The 18,742-nt window shown below is 45.4% G+C and overlaps 6 protein-coding genes across 6 annotated transcripts; 4 read left to right on the top strand and 2 right to left on the bottom strand.

Annotated features, from left to right (window-relative positions):
- Positions 1-955: 955 nt before the first annotated feature.
- LOC108011538 (luciferin 4-monooxygenase-like) lies at positions 956-2,742 on the top strand. The gene is made up of 3 exons (XM_065867059.2): positions 956-1,119; positions 1,180-1,691; positions 1,754-2,742. Exons 1-3 carry the CDS (start codon positions 976-978, stop codon positions 2,718-2,720), a joined length of 1,623 nt encoding a protein of 540 aa, XP_065723131.2. The 5' UTR covers positions 956-975; the 3' UTR covers positions 2,721-2,742.
- Positions 2,743-3,892: 1,150 nt separating this feature from the next.
- On the top strand, positions 3,893-6,867 carry CAHbeta (carbonic anhydrase beta). Its single transcript, XM_036817106.3, has 5 exons — positions 3,893-4,156; positions 5,026-5,110; positions 5,175-5,235; positions 5,295-5,421; positions 5,502-6,867. Exons 1-5 carry the CDS (start codon positions 4,064-4,066, stop codon positions 5,901-5,903), a joined length of 768 nt encoding a protein of 255 aa, XP_036673001.1. The 5' UTR covers positions 3,893-4,063; the 3' UTR covers positions 5,904-6,867.
- RagA-B (Ras-related GTP binding A/B) lies at positions 5,777-7,636 on the bottom strand. Its single transcript, XM_017076732.4, has 4 exons — positions 7,484-7,636; positions 7,325-7,424; positions 6,885-7,269; positions 5,777-6,826 (listed from the first exon to the last, which is right to left on the bottom strand). Exons 1-4 carry the CDS (start codon positions 7,493-7,495, stop codon positions 6,388-6,390), a joined length of 936 nt encoding a protein of 311 aa, XP_016932221.3. The 5' UTR covers positions 7,496-7,636; the 3' UTR covers positions 5,777-6,387.
- A 460-nt stretch (positions 7,637-8,096) lies between these two features.
- Positions 8,097-13,922, top strand: LOC108011561 (nuclear factor related to kappa-B-binding protein). The gene is made up of 4 exons (XM_017076729.4): positions 8,097-9,584; positions 9,774-12,246; positions 12,307-13,064; positions 13,148-13,922. Exons 1-4 carry the CDS (start codon positions 8,370-8,372, stop codon positions 13,673-13,675), a joined length of 4,974 nt encoding a protein of 1,657 aa, XP_016932218.4. The 5' UTR covers positions 8,097-8,369; the 3' UTR covers positions 13,676-13,922.
- A 30-nt stretch (positions 13,923-13,952) lies between these two features.
- On the bottom strand, positions 13,953-16,382 carry E(var)3-9 (Enhancer of variegation 3-9). Its single transcript, XM_036817059.3, has 4 exons — positions 16,083-16,382; positions 15,194-16,022; positions 15,074-15,121; positions 13,953-15,013 (listed from the first exon to the last, which is right to left on the bottom strand). Exons 1-4 carry the CDS (start codon positions 16,269-16,271, stop codon positions 14,202-14,204), a joined length of 1,878 nt encoding a protein of 625 aa, XP_036672954.3. The 5' UTR covers positions 16,272-16,382; the 3' UTR covers positions 13,953-14,201.
- A 774-nt stretch (positions 16,383-17,156) lies between these two features.
- LOC108018448 (WD repeat domain phosphoinositide-interacting protein 3) lies at positions 17,157-18,695 on the top strand. The gene is made up of 4 exons (XM_017086006.4): positions 17,157-17,359; positions 17,445-17,531; positions 17,617-18,378; positions 18,445-18,695. The coding sequence occupies exons 1-4, from the start codon at positions 17,293-17,295 to the stop codon at positions 18,549-18,551; spliced, it is 1,023 nt and encodes a 340-aa protein (XP_016941495.3). The 5' UTR covers positions 17,157-17,292; the 3' UTR covers positions 18,552-18,695.
- The last annotated feature ends 47 nt before the right edge of the window (positions 18,696-18,742 follow it).

The following is an 18,742-nucleotide window of genomic DNA, read 5'->3' as shown; positions in this document are numbered from 1 at the left end:
TCAGAAAATAAAAGCATTTTAATGGGAATATAATAAAAAATATTGTTATTATGAGCAAAAAGCATCGGTATATCTTTGACCTGAATTCAAAACTCAGTGAAGATTGTCATTAATGGTTAGTTACAATTAATTATTCTATGTATTTCTGTAAAAGCAATGCGACACATATAAAATTTGCCAGCGTATGGTGTAAAAACTGTCGATAAAAATGTTTATTTTGATATGATACTATTTTTTACTTAATTTCTCTTCACATTCACGTTATAAATCACATTTTAATTGTTACAATTTTTTCAAATTTCATTGTATTCATTATATGACAATAAAAAAAGCTAGGCTCGGATCGCATAGATAAGTTACCCTGTACATAAAAATTACCACTTAAATGATTTAAGATAAGATAACTTAAAATTACTGTTATCAGAAACCATAATTATTTGATAACTTTTGAATAACACGCATGATGCAGCATTTAATTCCAGTATAATTTGTTTTAGCTAAAGAGAGCAACGTTGACTCTGAGTTATTTAGTTAATATAGCTAATGGGAGACCAACAACTCAACTCATTTCAAAAGTTAAGATTATCAGTACTCTTGATTATCTTGAAAAAAAGGAAAAAGAAGTTTTATTCCAGTACTCTGACTGTTGAGATACCCTATTGCTTTTGTACAATATATGTTGCCTGTATTAAAATCAACTTTGAGATAAGTTCTTTACAATGGTTCAATTACAATAAGGAAAAAATAAAATAAAATATAAATTTGGTGTTTATTAACCAAAAAAGAAAAACCTTAAATACTTTTCAAAGATTTACTATAGCCACAAAGAAGTGTACTTTTCCGCAAATATAATGTACTCGTTACCATATCAAAGCAAGATAAGATGTTTTTAAATTTTCGCTATCAGATGGCACTACAGTATATAAGCCAAAAATCATGTTTGGTCATAGAACTTTTTGCAATTCGGTGGCAAATATGTCATTTCAGCCCAGAACTAACTACGATGTCGTTGATAAGATTTGGAGTAGTGAAAAAGAGGAGCCCCAATTCGAAGAGGATTTGTCCATAGGCGAAATTATATTTCAGGAAATGGTCCGGGATCCCAAGAGCGTGGCCCAGGTTTGTACGTCAATAATATCATATGGGAAGTTGCCTGATAATCTAGACAATCTTATGCAGATATCAGACTCGGAGAAAACTATACTTCTAAGGGAGGATCTATTAAATAATGCAATTCGCATTGCAACTTTTATGCGCAAGCTGGGGTTGACTCAGACGGACATCGTGGGCATTATAGCTCGGAATACTACCCATGTAGCAGCTGTGGCATACGCCTGTTTCTTCAATGGCATCGCGATGCACACGCTAAACAGTGCCTATTTACCGGAAATTATTGAGAAACTGTTCCTCAACACAAAGCCTCGTATTATTTTCTGCGATGGTGATGAGTACGAAAAAATTCGTTCTGCTACCACCAAGTTGAATGTAAAGATTGTGACAATGCGGAATCATCCTGCCGGGGTGTTATGTATCCAGGAAGTTTTGAAGACGTCAGCGGAAGAAGGATTCAAGCCAACTCCCCTAAAACAAGGTTCCACCCATCCATTGGCTATACTCAGCACTTCTGGCACTACGGGAACTCCAAAGGCAGTTATTGTTTCCAACTGCCGAACCATTCTCAGCGGCTTTACGTAAGTAGACCATAAAGAGTACAGTTTATAAAGAAAATGTAATAACCTAGCTACTTACAAAGAAAACTAAACACCTCGGATATTCAGTACGTCTCCAGCTCCTTGGACTGGGCTTCGAGTCTGTGGACAGTGGTCTCCTCGGGGGTGTTTAGCACCAAGCGGATAATATCTGATAAGCCCTTTGATCCCTCAGAAACTCTCCGCATAATCAAGGAATACGAAGTCACATACGTTCTACAATCTCCGGCGCAAGTGGCAGCCATTGTTAGTTGTCGGGACTTTGAGAAAGCCAACTTGCAAAGCCTACGATATTATTATTTTGGAGGTGGACGATGCACCGCGGAAGTGCAAAAAAGACTGCGCCAGAAATTGGGAAAGGACATCATTCAATTTTGCTATGGAGCTTCGGAATTGGGTTCCCTCTACTGTGTCAACTGGCACTACGATGCCAAGCCTAATTCGGTTGGTCGTCCTAGTCCTGGCTACAAGGTAAAGATACTCAACGATCAAGGTGATAAACTGGGTTCAAACGAGGAGGGCGAGGTGCTCATTAATAATGGAAGCTTTTGGCCCGGATATTACGGAAATTCAGAAGCTACGAAGGAAGTTTACAAGGACCATTGGTACCAAACTGGCGACCTTGGTTACGTGGACGTTGATGGCTTTGTGTACATTGTGGAGCGAAAGAAGGACCTGCTCAAGTACCACAGCAACAAGTACTATCCCCATGATCTTGAGGAATTAATCTCCCAAATGCCTGGTGTGGTCGAAGCCTGTGTCTTCGGCATTTGGAATGTGGAAAATGGTGACGAGGCAGCGGCGATTATCGCCAAAACACCAAATGTTCAGTTAAGTGAAAAGGACGTTACAGATTTTGTAGACCAGCATGCTAGCACAAAATTCCTCAGATTACACGCCGGTTGTCTAATTGTTAACGATCTAAAGCGAAGTCCCAATGGAAAGACAAATCGTGCTGCCAACAAGGAATATTTTATTCGGCAGAAGGGTATTAAGATACAAAAACAATAAAGGAAATATATATTTAATGCGATATATCGTTATATGGGTTTTGTAAACTACACAGTATGTGGCGCCCCCATTGGCCAAATTCAAAACTACGTTTCTACATGTAGAAATGAAATGTAGATAAATTGTAGGTCCAAGTGGGTGGGCTACTGAGCATTTTAATTTAGGGTTTGAAAAGAAATTTGGAAATATAATTAAAGGGTTTGACACAGGGTTTCTAGCTTGCCTCAATATAAATATTCTTTTAATACAAATTCTGCACTGAGTGATTTCAGTGCCACTTCCATATGTTTGGGTATAACGCCTACATTATAATATTAGGGTTTGGGGTAAGTAAAGTTCCTATGTTTGTAATTAAGCCTTAGAAATGAGAAAGCTAAAAATACAAAAAAAAACCACCTTGACCCATAAAGATCAAGGAAGTTATCAGAAAGTTCCATCAATACATTGATTAGGTGCAACAACAGCAAAGTACACACAGAACGTGGAAGCCATAATATCAACATCATCAGCTCTTCGAGTCGTTTCCTACTCTGCCTCACTGATAAGCCGCCTGGCGAATAAGTTGACTTTTAGTCGACTGTCTGGAATTTGCCAGAGATGTTTGCTCAGAGAATTGCTATTAAGCAATTGATTTCCGCTCCTCATAATAATATTAATAATATTTACTGAGAACACATTTCCCTAAGGAGTGTCCAAAGTTGTGGGTATGGAAAAAATTCTAATATTTCTCTTACATACATGTATCAACAAATTACTCTCTTAAATTGCTTTATTAAGTTAGTCATCTGTTTTATGAAAGTTATTCATATTACATTTTTTTATAGACATTTTTATTTAAGATGGTTTTTATAACTAAAATAATTAAATATACTGAAATACAAAATAGGTATTGCACGTATTATTGACTTTACCAATTTAATGAAAATATATAGTTTTATATATTCTTTAATGTTACAAAATCATAAAAATGGGTATTACCAACTCGAAACTCTAATGTTTTCACTCTAACCGCACGAGTTTATTTATAAATGGAAAAATTAGCACCTTGAAAACTATCCCCAATTGCTTGGGGTCTCTGCCGCTCTTAAGTTCTCTCTTCAATAAAATGGGGAGCGCTCTCCCAAAGAGACAACAACAGCTGCTCGCTAAATTCGTCGCGTGTTTTGGAAGCAACAATTCCGATTCAAATGCTCCACCACCGCCAACCAAGCTCCATCGTATTTTTTGTGGAGCGCGAACGCGTCATCATTATACACAAATCAAGGAAAATCAATTCTGGTGCCAAAGTGCGTGCAATAAAAGTGCCAAATTAAGATTAAGAAACCCAAAACAAAAAGTTCAAAATGGAGCGTATTTTGAGGGGTATTATGCGGTACAGGAACACAACGCGCGAGCAAATGGTCAAAGAGTTTCAGAAAGTTCGCGACAATCCAGAGGTAAGCAATACCGTTTATAGGTCAAGATTTCGGAATAGAATCGTTTAACTTTCACAAAAAGACCTTAGAAACATGCTTTTGCCTTGTGTGGAACTAATTGCCTGTGTTTTATATCATTATCACATTTTTTTCGACTTGTCTGTCGCAAATTTGGTGCTCTTTAAGTGTTCTCTCGCTGTTCTCCGCTCTTTATTTTTGTGTTATTTGGTAAACAAACAACTAAGGCAAACCGGTTCAACACCAATTCACCACCGCCACCCTCTTTTGTTTGTTTAATATTAAATTGTATTTTTATATACTTAACTAATTGCTTTTCGGTGCTCTTCAGTTTCGTGCATTTGCACCTCTGCTAATTATCAAATTATTCAGTTATAATTGGAAATGGGCGAAATACATTTAGAACACCGATTTTGAAGATATGAAAAAATGTTTAAAAATATATATGTTGGTAAAAATAAGACAACCTTGAAAAAAGTAACCTAAATATTTTTCAGACACATTTATGACTGCCATAAAAATATCCATTTTAAAAATTTTTTCAAATAACATTATAGACAAACACCACAAAAATAACTATTTAAAGAACATTTTTGACAAGTACAGCTTGTGAATTATTTTAAAACAGAATCTATTGTTCTGACCCCAGCTGTACTGAAAGTATGGACTTAAGTGGCACATGCCATTTCTATAAAATGTTCCCCTCATCAATGTTTCCAATGTTTTCGAATTTCCCTGTTGGGCAGCCTTGAACCAACGACGCTTTGGCTATTTGCCAAGTATGTCATAACTTGCGGTTGCCATATTCCTAATATATTTACGCACTGGCCGATATCTATGTGTTCTAACTTTTGATAAACTTTATCATTCAGCCCAAGGCCGTCTTCTTCACCTGCATGGACAGTAGAATGATTCCCACCAGATACACCGACACCCATGTGGGCGATATGTTTGTGGGTGAGTAGCTGCAGCCGAGGGAATTTATTATAGCCTAACACTCCTGTCCATTCCCACGATTAAGTTCGAAACGCTGGCAATTTGATTCCGCATGCTCAGCATTTTCAGGATGAGTACTTCAGTTGGTATGTCCCTTATCTTAAGCTTCAAAAATGTGAGTTAATTAAAAAATACAATCATTTAGCGAGCCAGCTGCTTTGGAACTGGGCTGCGTAGTGAATGACATACGACACATAATAGTGTGCGGACACAGCGACTGCAAGGCCATGAATCTCCTCTACCAGCTTAGGGATCCCGATTTTGCCTCAAAGGTATAGGAAAAAGTGAAACTGAAATTCTAGTTTTTTAAGATCCTAAAAGCATAAACGAATCACTCACCCTTCTCCCCCAGCTAAATCGTCGCCTCTCACCCTTGCGATCCTGGCTGTGCACCCATGCCAACACCAGTTTGGAGAGGTTCCAGGAGTGGCGCGATGCCGGCATGAAGGATCCTTTGATCTTCTCGTCTGAGACTCCGCTGCGTCGCTTTGTGGCCTACATTGATGAGGAGCAAAAGTTTGCCGTAGAGGACAAGCTCTCGCAGATCAACACACTGCAGCAGATGTCCAACGTTGCATCCTATGGTTTCCTGAAGGCCCGCTTAGAATCCCACGATCTTCACATTCACGCCCTTTGGTTCGATATTTACACCGGTGACATCTATTACTTCAGCCGCGGAGCAAAACGATTTTTGCCCGTTGATGAAGACACCGTGGATCGATTGTCCGAGGAGGTCAGGAGATTCTATTCGTAGGCACCTCAGGCGAACCATCTGGATTATCTGTGATATGTGGGCCTTATACCGCGTTCGGCATTTACAAGTGACCAATTGCTAGGATTGTTTTGTGTATGTATTTATAAGTGTGTAATTGTTTTGTATATAAACTTAAGGCCTACTAACTTACAAATCTACGAAAAATCAACGAAGGAGATGGCTATCCATCGCTCACGCACTACTAAGACTTTCATAACTCGAAAAGCTATTAATTTTACATAGTTCTTGTTTGAGATGGTACAAGTATTGCAATTTTTACAAGCGCACCATTAACAATTACGATAGCCTTGATGTTAGTGAGCGATAAAAAAACATATACGTATTTATAGTTACGGGAAGCGGTAAGACTTTGGGGCGGCACCTTGGGCGCTTCGATGTGTGCACAACAACAGACGAATTTCATGTCTTTTTGAACGGAGAACGGCAATTGGGGTCACGAAAATCAACGATCTATGTATCGCCATCAATGGTACTTATGGCCGTGATGGTTCATGGCACTGTTGCTCGGGTTCTCCAGCTCCTCGAAGTACTTTCGGGCGTTTCTTATGTTGACTAGTGTGGCCTCCGAGGGCAGCGTCGGATCCGACATGACTACCATCACGTAGGTGTTACTGGTGAAGGTGTCAATAAAGGCGGCGAAAGCGCTATTGCGCACCTCCATCGATTGGAACTTGGCGCCCAACTTGGAGCAGCTCAGCTTGAACTGCTTGATGATGTTGGACACCTTCTCGAAGCGGTGCGAGTCGCGGTTCTTCTTGCTCTGGCAATGGGAGATCACCAGGAAGGTGGCCTTCTCGAATAGCAGCACCTCATCCGCCTCGATCACATTGGCAAAATGCGCCACGGAGCCCTCTAGGGCGGCAACATTCGGAATCAGCATGGTGACAATGGAAGACCAAGCTCTGTAATTAGTTGAAGGTTGAATAAAAGTCGTTTCTGGGAATTATTGTCTTTACTAACTTGTATAGTGTTTCATCCCAAATGCTGGTACGGAAACAAGTGACATTGCCGGGCTTCGACAGTTTGATGAGATCCTCCATGCGCTCCGTGAACACATTCTCGCGATGCTCCTCCGGCACCAGATCCATTTTGTGCACCAGACAGAAGATCTTGGCCTCCGGCGAGTTCTGCAGCAGCGCCTCCAGGCAACTCTGGTAGTAGTGGATGTCGCGCTCTATCTCCTGGCTCTCCACATCGAACACATAGATGAGCACCTCCACATTGCGAAAGATGTTGTCGCGCTGCTGGGCAAAGTACTGTTTCATAAAGCCCTCCTGGCCGCCACAGTCCCAGAGGTTGAGCACCAGGTTGCCAAGGAACCGCACATGCGAGTGCTCCACATCGACTACGGGCATATAGTAAAATTAGTTCCGCACCTCCGATTATATAGTATTACTCACTTGTTGCTCCGAGGCGTGTCGTATCACGGGCGATATAGTTGGCAAAGATAATGGATCGCATGCTCGTCTTCCCCGATCCGCTCTTTCCCATCAGCAGGACCTGATAATGAAAACGGAATGATCTTCCACATCCTCTAACGGGCATAAACAAAACCACACCTTTTTCTTCATTGTGCCGCTAGTTTTTTAGATCTCCAGGAAAATAATCAACAATAAAAACAAATAGTAGGCAGGGCTAGCGATGTCACACCTTCGATGACATAATCGATAATAACGCTGGCTTATCTGTATTTCGTTGGTTATCGAACTGGTTCCCGGTTGTTAACTCTCCAGGTGAACCGGATTTGGATAGTTTTAAGTTATATTCCAAAAAATTAAAAGTTACAATATATCTAATTAGGACTAGATAAAGATGAGAGGACTGTGCATCTACATAAGTTTATTTCATCCAGGGTAAGAATTTAAAAACAGACAGATACTAACGAACTTTTCAAAAAGGGCACCAAATTAACTTACATAAATGAAATGCATACAAATTTTAATTAATTACTTAATTTATTTAGTTTAAGCCGTTATTCTTCCAACTGAATACCGATAAAGTGCAGTCACAATAAGCGTGAACAATTCAAGGCCGTTTCATCGTCTCATCTCTAGTGGTCAGTCAAAAACTTACGTCTATTTGACGTTTTCCTGTACATTGCATAGGTGGCAAGACAAATTAAAAGCCCCCAGCCACAAAACGCTTAGTTTACAGGGGAAAATAACCCCTAAAACGAAGATGTGCACTTTTTTCAAACCGCCAAAGTGGGACAACCACCACCGCCACATCGTGCCACCACTAGCGTGCACGCGTTTCGCGATGAATGGTGAGAAATCGCAGAGAAAACATGCTTAACAATAAAAAAAGAAGAAAACCAGCAGCTAACGCTGGCTGATTGATATAACGAGGCAGGACAGCGGCGTAAGAGACAAAAATTATAAGTTAGTGTAGAGAAAAAATCGCTCTTTGCGAAGAAAAATCTGGTGGCGAATTGTTGGCGATCCGATGAGCAACATAAACATAAACACAGTGCCCAGGCCAAGTCCGAATGCTAATGGGAATCCAGATCCGAATCTGAATCCAAATCGCAGTGTGGAATCCGATGAGGAGGAGGAGGGCGATGGCCGGATGAGCGACAGCGGAAGCAACACGGCCAGCAGCCAGAGGAGTCGCACGTCGAGCAGCAGCTCCTCGGACTCGTCGAGCGGCTCGCTGGAGGAGGATCCGGATGGCGAGGAGGAGGACATGTCCGACCAGGACGCGGGCAGCGGCTCGGAGACGGAGGACGACACCAACACCTGCCAGTCGGACGAACTTGAGCTGGCGCAGCTCTGTGGACGGGATATATTCCGATTGCCACGGGGTTTGTGTGAAAATTCAACCATTTTCCATGAGTTCTTCTCCCTGGAGACCTGGCAGCTGTTGCCCCACCACCTTCAAGCTCGTCTGCAGCCCATGCTTCCGGACTTCTCCAGCTTGGTCTCCGGACCGGCGCAGGCCGGAGCCGAACAGCAGCGCACTCTGGTGCAGCTATTCAATGGTGGCCTTCAGCGATTCGGACAATCCCCGCTGCTTCGGCTGCAACGCCAACTGGAAGAGGGCAACCTGCGACCGGATGTCCTGCAGCTGCGGCGGAGCATCCAACACTCGAGCAGAAGAGAATTCCGTTTCCGCCAGGCCGAACGCCTCAGCCAGCTGGCCAAGGAGCTATTCCTGTCCAGGGAGCAGCTTCTCCAGCACGCCTACTCCTCTGCCCCACCCTCTGATGGCGCCCTTGGGAAATACTTGCCGAGGCCACGCCCCCTAAAGAGGAAGTCGCCCACGCTGTCCATGGATAACCCCCTCAGCTCGCAGCGAGCCAAGAAACGTTACGCCCAGGAACTTCTGGAGCTAATGGGCGAACTGGAGGTAAAACGCGGCGATATCAGTGCCGAGGAGGAGGAAGAGGACACGGAATGCGCCCAGCTGATGGAACGTCTGGCCAAGGAACCACGCGAGTTCAAAATGGAGGAGCCCAAGGTTCCAGAAACAACAGGTCCTGGCAGGCCCTCGAATGCGGCGGACAAGAAATGCATTTACAATACCTTCTTCAAGCGGCGACCGGGCGTGGATGATGACCTGGTGCTGCGCTCTATGCAGGCGGAGAGGATTCCCCAGCTTAACGACAAGAACTTCCGGAAGTACTTAAGAGACTACAAGCGACGAAAATTGGAACAACCGGTAAGTCGTTGCCTTTTTGTGCAAATACAGTGGCCATCTAAACACTCCAAATTCTTATTGGCACTTGTATTTTTAAGTTTTAAATGCTTTTAAACACACAATTTTTAACCATTCATATACCTTTGTATTTGAATATGCTCTTAATTAACCGAGAAAGTTTTCTAATTACAATTTTTTGAACAATTCTAGGAAAGTCCCGAGTTTGATACATCGGAGGTGCGACTTCGCGACATCTGCACTCGTGCCCAGTTCGTCGGAAGCTTTAAACCTGGTCGAAAGCCGAAAGCGCTTATGGCACGGCTCAATCCCGATCCACCTGCGCTGGTGCCCATTGGAGTTACGGCAACGAAGAGCGAGTTTGTGGATGAGGAACCCATGCTGCTGGACGAACCTCAGCAACTCTACGGCCGACGGGCGCCGGAGGAGCATCCCGAGGAGCACCTGCCACCCAAGGAGCCCCAGCTTATGCCAAAGAAAGTAATACCTGCACCAGTTGTTCTTCCTCATCCCGTGCCCAAGCTAGAACCTCTGAATGGACCTATAGTCAATCCCAAGGCGAGTCCAACGGCGCCAAATCTTTCGAGCAATCATCCCACTGTCACGGCTCCTCCAACTGCTGGGCACATTACCGGCAGTCCCATCCGGGAAGTGCTGATTCGTCCACCAGCCTCGCCTCGCCCCGCCTCCTTCTTCTCACTGGTCAGGGATCTGTTTGTATCCACACCGCAGCACCGGCTGACTTACGGAGAACTACAAATCTTGCTGTCCAGCTGGCGGGAAATCAATTCGGATGCCTCAATACCCACTGGGGAGTGGCCAAGATTCGTGCCGGATTGGTCAAAGTTGTTACAATCGGCTGTCAACTTCTTGTCGGGTGACTTCGGTTCCGTTCCGGCGGAATATGTTCCCTATATTGAACACAAAACTCAGTTGGGGATATACCAGTGGATAGGGGCTGGCCGGGACTCAGATGCGCGACTCCTAAGCCTTTGTCAGTCTTGGCTGCGAACGCAAAGGGAGGAGCACTCACAACTAAGCCCGATATTGATTTCGAATGCTTTGGTGGATTCAACTCCGACACCTCCTCCAAGATGCCCCACCACATGGACTGTGCGCTCAGCCAGCCAGGCGGAGATCCTGGAATTCCAGCGGCAGGAAAGGATACGCTTTGAGTTTCCACATCGACCCTTCACTTATAGACTCAATGGATATGAGAGCGTGGTGGGTCCAGTCAAGGGAATCTACACCCAAAGTTTGCCACTGAACAAAGCTAGGGGCCATGCTGTTATGGTAGATGACCGTCCTCCATTTGTCACCATTCTTACCTTGGTTCGAGATGCTACCGCCCGGCTGCCTAACGGAGAGGGAACCCGATCCGAGATCTCCGAGTTGCTTAAGTGCTCGCAGTATGTCAGCCAACAAGCGGCGGATAATGTGCTACAGACCATCGTGAGTGGAGCTTTGGACCGAATGCACGGTGGTCAGGATCCTTGCGTGAGGTACGACGCCAGGCGCAAGATCTGGATCTATTTGCATCGAAACCGCAGCGAGGCGGAATTCGAGAAAATGCATCGACATAACCAATCACTGGTGAAGCAGAAGCAGCAGCAAAGGAAGCAGCTAAACAGGCCAAAGATTCCAGATGGCATCGACAGCTCTGGGTTGCTTGGGGAGCACCAACAGGAGCAACTACCCGCCTTGGTGCCAGCAGTAGTTTCACCGATTCCATCCTCTGTGCAACTGCCAGTGGGAGCTTCCTTGCAAGTGAAGAAACCACTCACCGTTAAATGTCCACCTGTGCCGCCCTTGAAATATCACGTACCACCTGGTACGCCCAGTGGAGGAACGATAATAGCTGCCCCCTCCAATATTAACCCCATTCAAAGTCCCATACAGCAGGTACAAAAATCTCTGCTCAGACCGGTGGGAGTGCTTAATTCTGCTCCATCGACCCTTCAACGACAAGTAGTTACATCTAAAGCTGGCAACTTTGCGATATCCAAGATCAGTCCCACGCGGAACACCACGCCCATATTGGTGTCCACTCCCAGTGGCTTGCAAACCGTGCATGTAGCAACCACTCCTAATCAAACAGCAGGAACAGCGGCTCCTACGATGGCCAAGAAGCTGACTATTAAGAAGCCAGCTCCCAACAACAAAATAGGAAACTTTATCATCCCAATGGAACAACAGCAAAGCGTTCCGCAGCAGCAGCAGGGTCAGCATGTGAAGGTGCAAACGATCGCAGGAAAACCCAAGGCTCTCACTATCACGCCGCGTCCTCAGATGCCGAAAAACATTATCCGGCTTCTGCCCGCTGGAGGAGCCACAGTAACTGGAAATCCGGCCGTAAATACCAAGCCGAACTCTGTGCAAATCCTCGGACCCCGTGTAGTACCGCAATCCCAGACGGTGCGACCGGTTCAGCAGAAGATCGGTGCTGTGTCCATTGTGGCTAACAAACCGGTTACAAGTATTTCCGCTACAGAAACGTCAAACCCTGTGACGATCAGCACGAGTTCTCCGGTTACCGGGGGCGGAACCATTGTAAAGATGTCGCCCCAAGCATTCGCCAGTCTCCAGCAACAGCAACAACAGCTGAAACAGAAGGTGAACAGTACCAGTCCTGCCCTGAACTCGCCGCAGCAAAGGATTATTGTGGGTAAGTACGGCTGAATGTGTTTACGATACAGGTTACTTTATAACTTGCCTTTTGTTACAGGCAACACGGCCATTTCCTCGAACAAGAAGATCGTATTCCAGTCGCTGGCAAAAGCAGCACCCAAAATACTCACCACATCGCCCACTGGCTCGGTGTCCAAAGCGACGACAAATTTGTCGCCACAGCAGCAGAGAATTGTGCTGCAGAACTTCAAGCAACCGGTGATGGCTACCAATCAGTCTGGTACCCTAACGGCACTGGGAGGAAATGCCACGCGTGTAATTCGGGCTACTCCAGCAACAAATGTCGGCACTGGAACAGTAGTAGGAGTGGGGAACTCCCAAACAGGCGCGCAAATCATCACTCTGGATAGTCTGGTACAAAAGCAAGCTATCGGAAAATTGCTCACCACCGCTAGCAACAATGTGGTTCAGTTCGCCACTTCCTCGGCAGGAAATGTGATCACCCTTAATCCCAACCAGCAGACCAAGCAGTTGCCAACGATGGCACGAATTGTGAGTGCGACCACCACTACCCCGGCAGCTGGAAGCGCGACGACCGTGGTGCCCAAGATCATTGGAAAGACGACAGTGATCCCGGGAAAACCACTTCTGCTTCACGCCAAGACGTTAAAGCAGCTAGGCGGTAGCAGTGTGGCCACCACCCAGACCACCACAACCACGACCACAGCTGTGACTTCCTCGGTAGTGGGAGGAACAGGTGGAGTCGTGGTTTCCGGGGCGGGAGTGGCGAACACTGCCGTGCGAACGACTCAGAATATTGTGATTGGCGGTCAGACAGTTAAGCTGCAGGGAGCGGTAAGTAATCTTAGGATATTAACTCTTTCCAATAGCTAAACAGTATATATCCCATTTTGAATTATTCCTTTTTTCTTTTTCAGATTTCCGCGCGAGGAGCAGGCGCACCCGTTCAGACAGTCATCATGGGTAACCAACTCCTGCGCATAGCCACCAGCAGCAGTAGCAACAGTGGAACAACCACTGCCTCTGGGGGCATAGCGACGGCGCCCAAGACCCTGCTAATAGGAGCGGGAGGCACGCAAACCCTACGTTTGGCCAAGAACGTACTGGTGGCCAACAAGCAGATCACTAGTACCGCCAACAGCAGCATTGTAAACAGCACTACAACAGCATCTCCTGCGGCGACGGCGACGGCTGGTAACAATCTCGTATTCGCTGTGCAAGGCAACGGCGGGCAGCTCTTTTTTACGCCGGGACTGCAGGGCATGAACCTGAAGCCTTTGTCCAGCTTAAAAGTGATACCTATGGGCAGCGCGGCAGCAACTGGTGTAGCGGCCGGCGGAAAAATCTCCGTGACGACAGTGGCAGGTGAGACGGGGGCCAAGGCGCTGACCACCAAACTGATCCCGGGCACAGTTCTCAAGACGGCCACAGGGAGTGGCAACTAGGAGGCTCAGGAGCGGAGAGGCTTGTTAACCACGTTGTTTACCCTTCCTCGGTTATACTTTCTTCGATTTTGTTTTAACAACACGTGTAATTTATCTATGTAGGCAGAAAGTTTTGCAAATATTGCTTCGTACTAAGTAAAAATAATGGACAGCGATAGAAATGTCTCATCCAGCAACCAATTTTATGGAAAAGTTTATAAAATAATATATATAGAAACACCCAATAAAACTCAAATGAAACCAGAAAGGCGATGTTTGCTTTCAGTACAAATACAAATGTGTTTTAGTTTCATTTATTCACCTGCATGCAGGCTAGTTTTAATTTTATTGAAAGTAAATACATATGGGACTACTTCGCGAACCAAATTGCTTTCAGACTGAGAAAATTAAATGTAAATTTATGGTTTCAATGGGCCTAAAATAAATATAATCAAAAGAAGCTTCATAGTACTCTCGAACAATTTTTGCTCTTCAGAGCCCAAAGAAGGAATTGAACATCTTAAAATGGTTCTAAATAAATTGCTTATTATGGTAACGTATTGTGCTGCTTGAGATGTCGATTAAGCTTAATTTTTAAGTCGAAGGATTTGCCGCAGACGTGACAAGAGATGTAGGATTTCCCTGGCCCCTGCTCGGCAGTGGAGCTGCCATTAAGGCTCACTTCAGTTCTGCTCTCCTGCTGGGCGGTGCTGTGGTTTTGGTCTTCTTGTGCGAAGCTTTCTTCGTTGTTGGTGCTTTGCTGCTCAGTTTTCTTAGAAAGGTTACCCTGCCTAGTCTTCCTCATTGGGAAAGTATTTTCTGGAGACCGAGGCCTCTTTCGGGTCTTCGTGTGGGCGGCCAGCACATGAGCCTGTAACTGCTGGGCCTCCTCAAAAGTGTCGCTACAGAAAGCGCACTGAATGACAGTAATCATGGGCACGGAAGGCGGAGAAGCGGGTGGAACAGGAACGGCTACGGGAGCAGGTGGATCCATTGGATACAGAATGTCTACTGGAGGGTCGATTGCAGAAGAAGTTGGCCGAGAGTTGGTAGTGTTCTTCAGAACTTTCGATTCCTCAAAAGCATTAGAGTCCTCAACTACTTCAGAGTCCTCAGTAACATTTAAGTCTTCGGGCATAGTTGACTCGTGAGAAACAAAAGGCTCGCTGATTTGGGAGACATTGGATAGGAGTGAAGATACTCCGGCAACATTCATTTCTAGAGAATTAGGAACCACAGTATCTGAGGAGACCTCAAGGGAAGACGCAGACAGTGAAGGAGAAAAAGCATCCGTGCTGGAAACATTAACCGGCAGTTGCTCCAGGAGTTTTAGTTTTTCGGCTAGTTCGGCCTCACCCTCTGCGAATAAAGTAAAAGGTTATAAAAATAAATCAAAAGAATTTCTTAATTTTTATTTACCCCTTAAATGCTTTTTCAAATGTGATTGTAGCAGTGCGTTTTTCACAGCTGAAAAGATAAATGCGATTGCATCATTATATTTGCTCTATGAATAAGCAAGTTTACTTTTGAAGTACTTACTCTTGCCACAGTAAGTGCACTTGGTGCGAGCGTGGATGGCTTGTCTGTGCTCCTTGAGGCTCTCTTTTGAATTGCAGATGAATCCGCAGACAGGACACTTTATATGCCTTTGCAGCTTGTGATACTTAATGTGGAACTTGATGCGCGACTCCTGGGCATTTGTGAACCTTTTGCCGCATATATGGCACTCCCAGTCTTTGAGAAGGTGGGTGCTACGCATGTGCTCCAGATGCGCCTCCTCGTCGGGCGAATCGTGAAGGCACAGCTTGCAGGAAACAATCGGCGAGTAAATGGGCGCCGGCAGTGGGGCTGTGAAATCGCTTTCATCGTCGTATGTGAACTTGACTATATCCTCATCGTCTTCGTTGTCGCCATCGTCGACTGTGCCAGATGCATCCTCGCTGGACGCCGCAAACATGCTGGCGGTCAATGCATCGTGGTCCATCATGTCGAATCCGGACTCGACCGGCGGCGCAAGGTCATTGGCCTCTGGTGGCTGGAAATCGGTACCGCTTGGCACTGGCACCCTGGCCATGTGCTCCTCCTTGATTGGCACGTGCGGTATGTCGAAGGCGGCGCACACGCGCCTGCTGCCGTCCTCGTCGCTGATCTCCTCTTCGTCTGTGTCTAGGTATATGAATCCACAGAACTTCTGCTCTTCCGGATCGATTTCCCGCTTGATCACGATGCCGTTGTGCTCGCGCTGGTACTCCAGTTCGCCGTACTGCTCCTGGGTCTCCAAGCAGCTGCGCTTGAATTTGAGCAGCCGTTCGAACTCGGTAATGCAGGGGATGCACATGTACTGCGGTCGTCCGTCCTCCCGTACAACCTTCGAGTACATGTATGTTACATTCTGTGGATCAAAAAAATGGATTGAATGACTACTTACCTGAATGTTCCAAGCACTCAGCTGCTCAAGGATCTCCGCCATGCTTGTGACGGCTGCCTCACCCAAGCCAAAAATGGGTTTTACAATTGCCTGATCCATGTCCAGGCCCATAGTAAAGTATATGCCGCATGTCCGGCAGGGCTCGATGGAGTCCTCGTCCAGGCCAGTCAGTTCCGCACAGAACTCCATGGTGCTTTACATATGTTCAAATTCCGCAGGACTCCCAAATAGACGATAAAATATTTTTTTTGTTATTTTATGAAAAGATTTGGAGGTGGAGCATTTTAGTAGTGTTGCAAAAGCAGCGACGTCGCTCGATAGTGGAGGGTTGGGGGTGGTAGTGATGCCAGATATCGATATTTTGCACCTACAATAGCTAGATCGTTATCCTTAAACTAGCTAAATCACTTTTCTCAATCAGAAATCACAGTCCCTTTTCGACCTGAAATAACCGACAACAAATTGGGATCAACTTTTGTTTGCATTATATTAATTAAATTACTTAACAAAGATTGATATTATCTAACTATAACCAAAGGTCGACAAAAAAAAACGCAATACTAAACACTACAAAATCTGAAAGGATTTTACCTGTTGATTGCCACTCCAAACACACAAACTTTTCGAAAACAGTAACTACCAATTAAGAAATCGGCACATTGACCTCGGTTTTACTAAAACTGAGAGAAAGTTTCAAGGTCAAAAAATAGCATTCATTCATAGCATTTTGCTTTGGCCCAAGAAAAAGTGCGAATTTTGTCGAACTGTGATGTAATGATCCCTAGTATGAATAAATAAAATATGAAAGAGCAGAGCACCGTGCATTTGTGAATATCATCTGTGCCGATGAAATACCCACTGTCATTGGTGATTCACCTGGTGAATTAAAAAATTATATCCAGATTTGGCGGGATTTTGCAAATCGAAAATAGCTGTTAGATAACTGCTTAGATTATCTTTTTGAAATATTTTGAAACTACAAAAATAAGTATTAAAGTGTTTTGATTAATAGCGCCTCCTGAAATCAAAGAGGAAGAAAACAATCGATAGCTCCTGAAATCGAAGAAGAAGAAAAGTAACTATCGATGGATTAATATTAAAAAACATAAAATCATCCGCCGTCCGACTGATTGTTTTCCTGCCTGACCGCCCATTAACTGAATCGGAGATATCCAGTGCCCGGGCTCCCAGCATTCCCGGAGAGAGTGCAATGAACCTCACAGAGCAGAATCCGTACGGCAACGGGCTGCTCTACGCAGCCTTTAATCAAGACCAGGGTACGTACGTGCGGATGTGTGTTGTTTACATATACGATATACTATATCCGTGTCCGTATAATATACCTGGCCTATTGCGTTGCAGGATGCTTTGCCTGTGCGACGGACACCGGATTCCGGGTCTACAACTGTGATCCGCTGAAGGAGAAGGAGCGCCAATACTTTCCAGAGGGTATGTACAAAAGCTCATGAAAGAGAGAGTGCGGGAGTCTCCCACGGTCTAAAACCGAATCGAATCCATTGTCTTCCATATTCAGGTGGTCTCAGCCATGTGGAGATGCTGTTCCGCTGCAATTACCTGGCCCTGGTGGGCGGCGGCATCCGGCCGCTGTATCCGCCCAACAAAGTTATAGTATGGGATGACCTGAAGAAGTCCCCGGCCATATCGCTGGATTTTAATCAGCCCGTGCGGGCGGTGCGACTGCGTCGGGATCGGATCGTGGTGGTGCTGGAGGGGGTGATCAAGGTCTTCACCTTCACCCAGCAGCCGCAACAGCTGCACGTGTTCGAAACCAGCTCCAATCCCAACGGGCTGTGTGTGCTGTGCCCGCACAGCAACAAAAGCCTGCTCGCATTCCCCGGCCGAAGGACTGGCCACGTTCAGATCGTGGATCTGGCCAACACTGAGAGGGCACCGCTGGAGGTGATCGCCCACGAGGCGGGCATCAGTTGCATTGCCCTGAATCTGCAGGGCACGCGACTGGCCACCGCCGGGGAGAAGGGCACCCTCATCCGCATCTTTGACACGGAGAGCGGCAAGAAGGTGTCGGAGCTGAGGCGGGGTAGCAACCACGCAAACATCTTCTGCATCAACTTTAATCACCAGTCCACAATGGTGGTCGTCGCCTCCGACCATGGCACCATTCACGTCTTCAACCTGGAGGACAACAAGCCCCGTGAATCCTCGCTGCCCATAATACCCAAGTATTTCTCGAGTCAGTGGAGCTTTGTCAAGTTTTCAATACCCCAGGGACCACGTTGTGTTTGTGCCTTTGGCGCCGATCCGAATTCGGTTGTGGGTGAGTTGGAGCTGAGCAAATCGTCCCTTGGGAAATCTCTTATCGCAATTTTTTTCTCTTACCCAGCCATTTGTGCAGACGGCCACTATTATAAATTCCTATTTAACAACAAGGGCGAATGTAGTCGCGACATCTGTACACAATTCCTTGAGCTGCAAGACGATGAGACCTAGGAACCAAGTCCTATTGTTGCGAACGCCTTTGATGCATCTATACAATTATATATCTCCATGGAAATGTGTTATACAATATTACTTATAAGCATGCTTTAAAATACGTTAAAAGTCGAGTTCACATAAAAAGTAGTTAAACATTGAGACTTGCCTGTGTGAATCTTCTCTATTTTTTATTCAAACCGTTTGAT

The sequence above is a fragment of the Drosophila suzukii genome, chromosome 3 (assembly GCF_043229965.1).
Source record: "Drosophila suzukii chromosome 3, CBGP_Dsuzu_IsoJpt1.0, whole genome shotgun sequence".
Lineage (NCBI taxonomy): Eukaryota > Metazoa > Arthropoda > Insecta > Diptera > Drosophilidae > Drosophila > Drosophila suzukii.
Note: the sequence above shows the minus strand (reverse complement) of the source record. Positions and strands in the feature narration are given on the sequence as shown.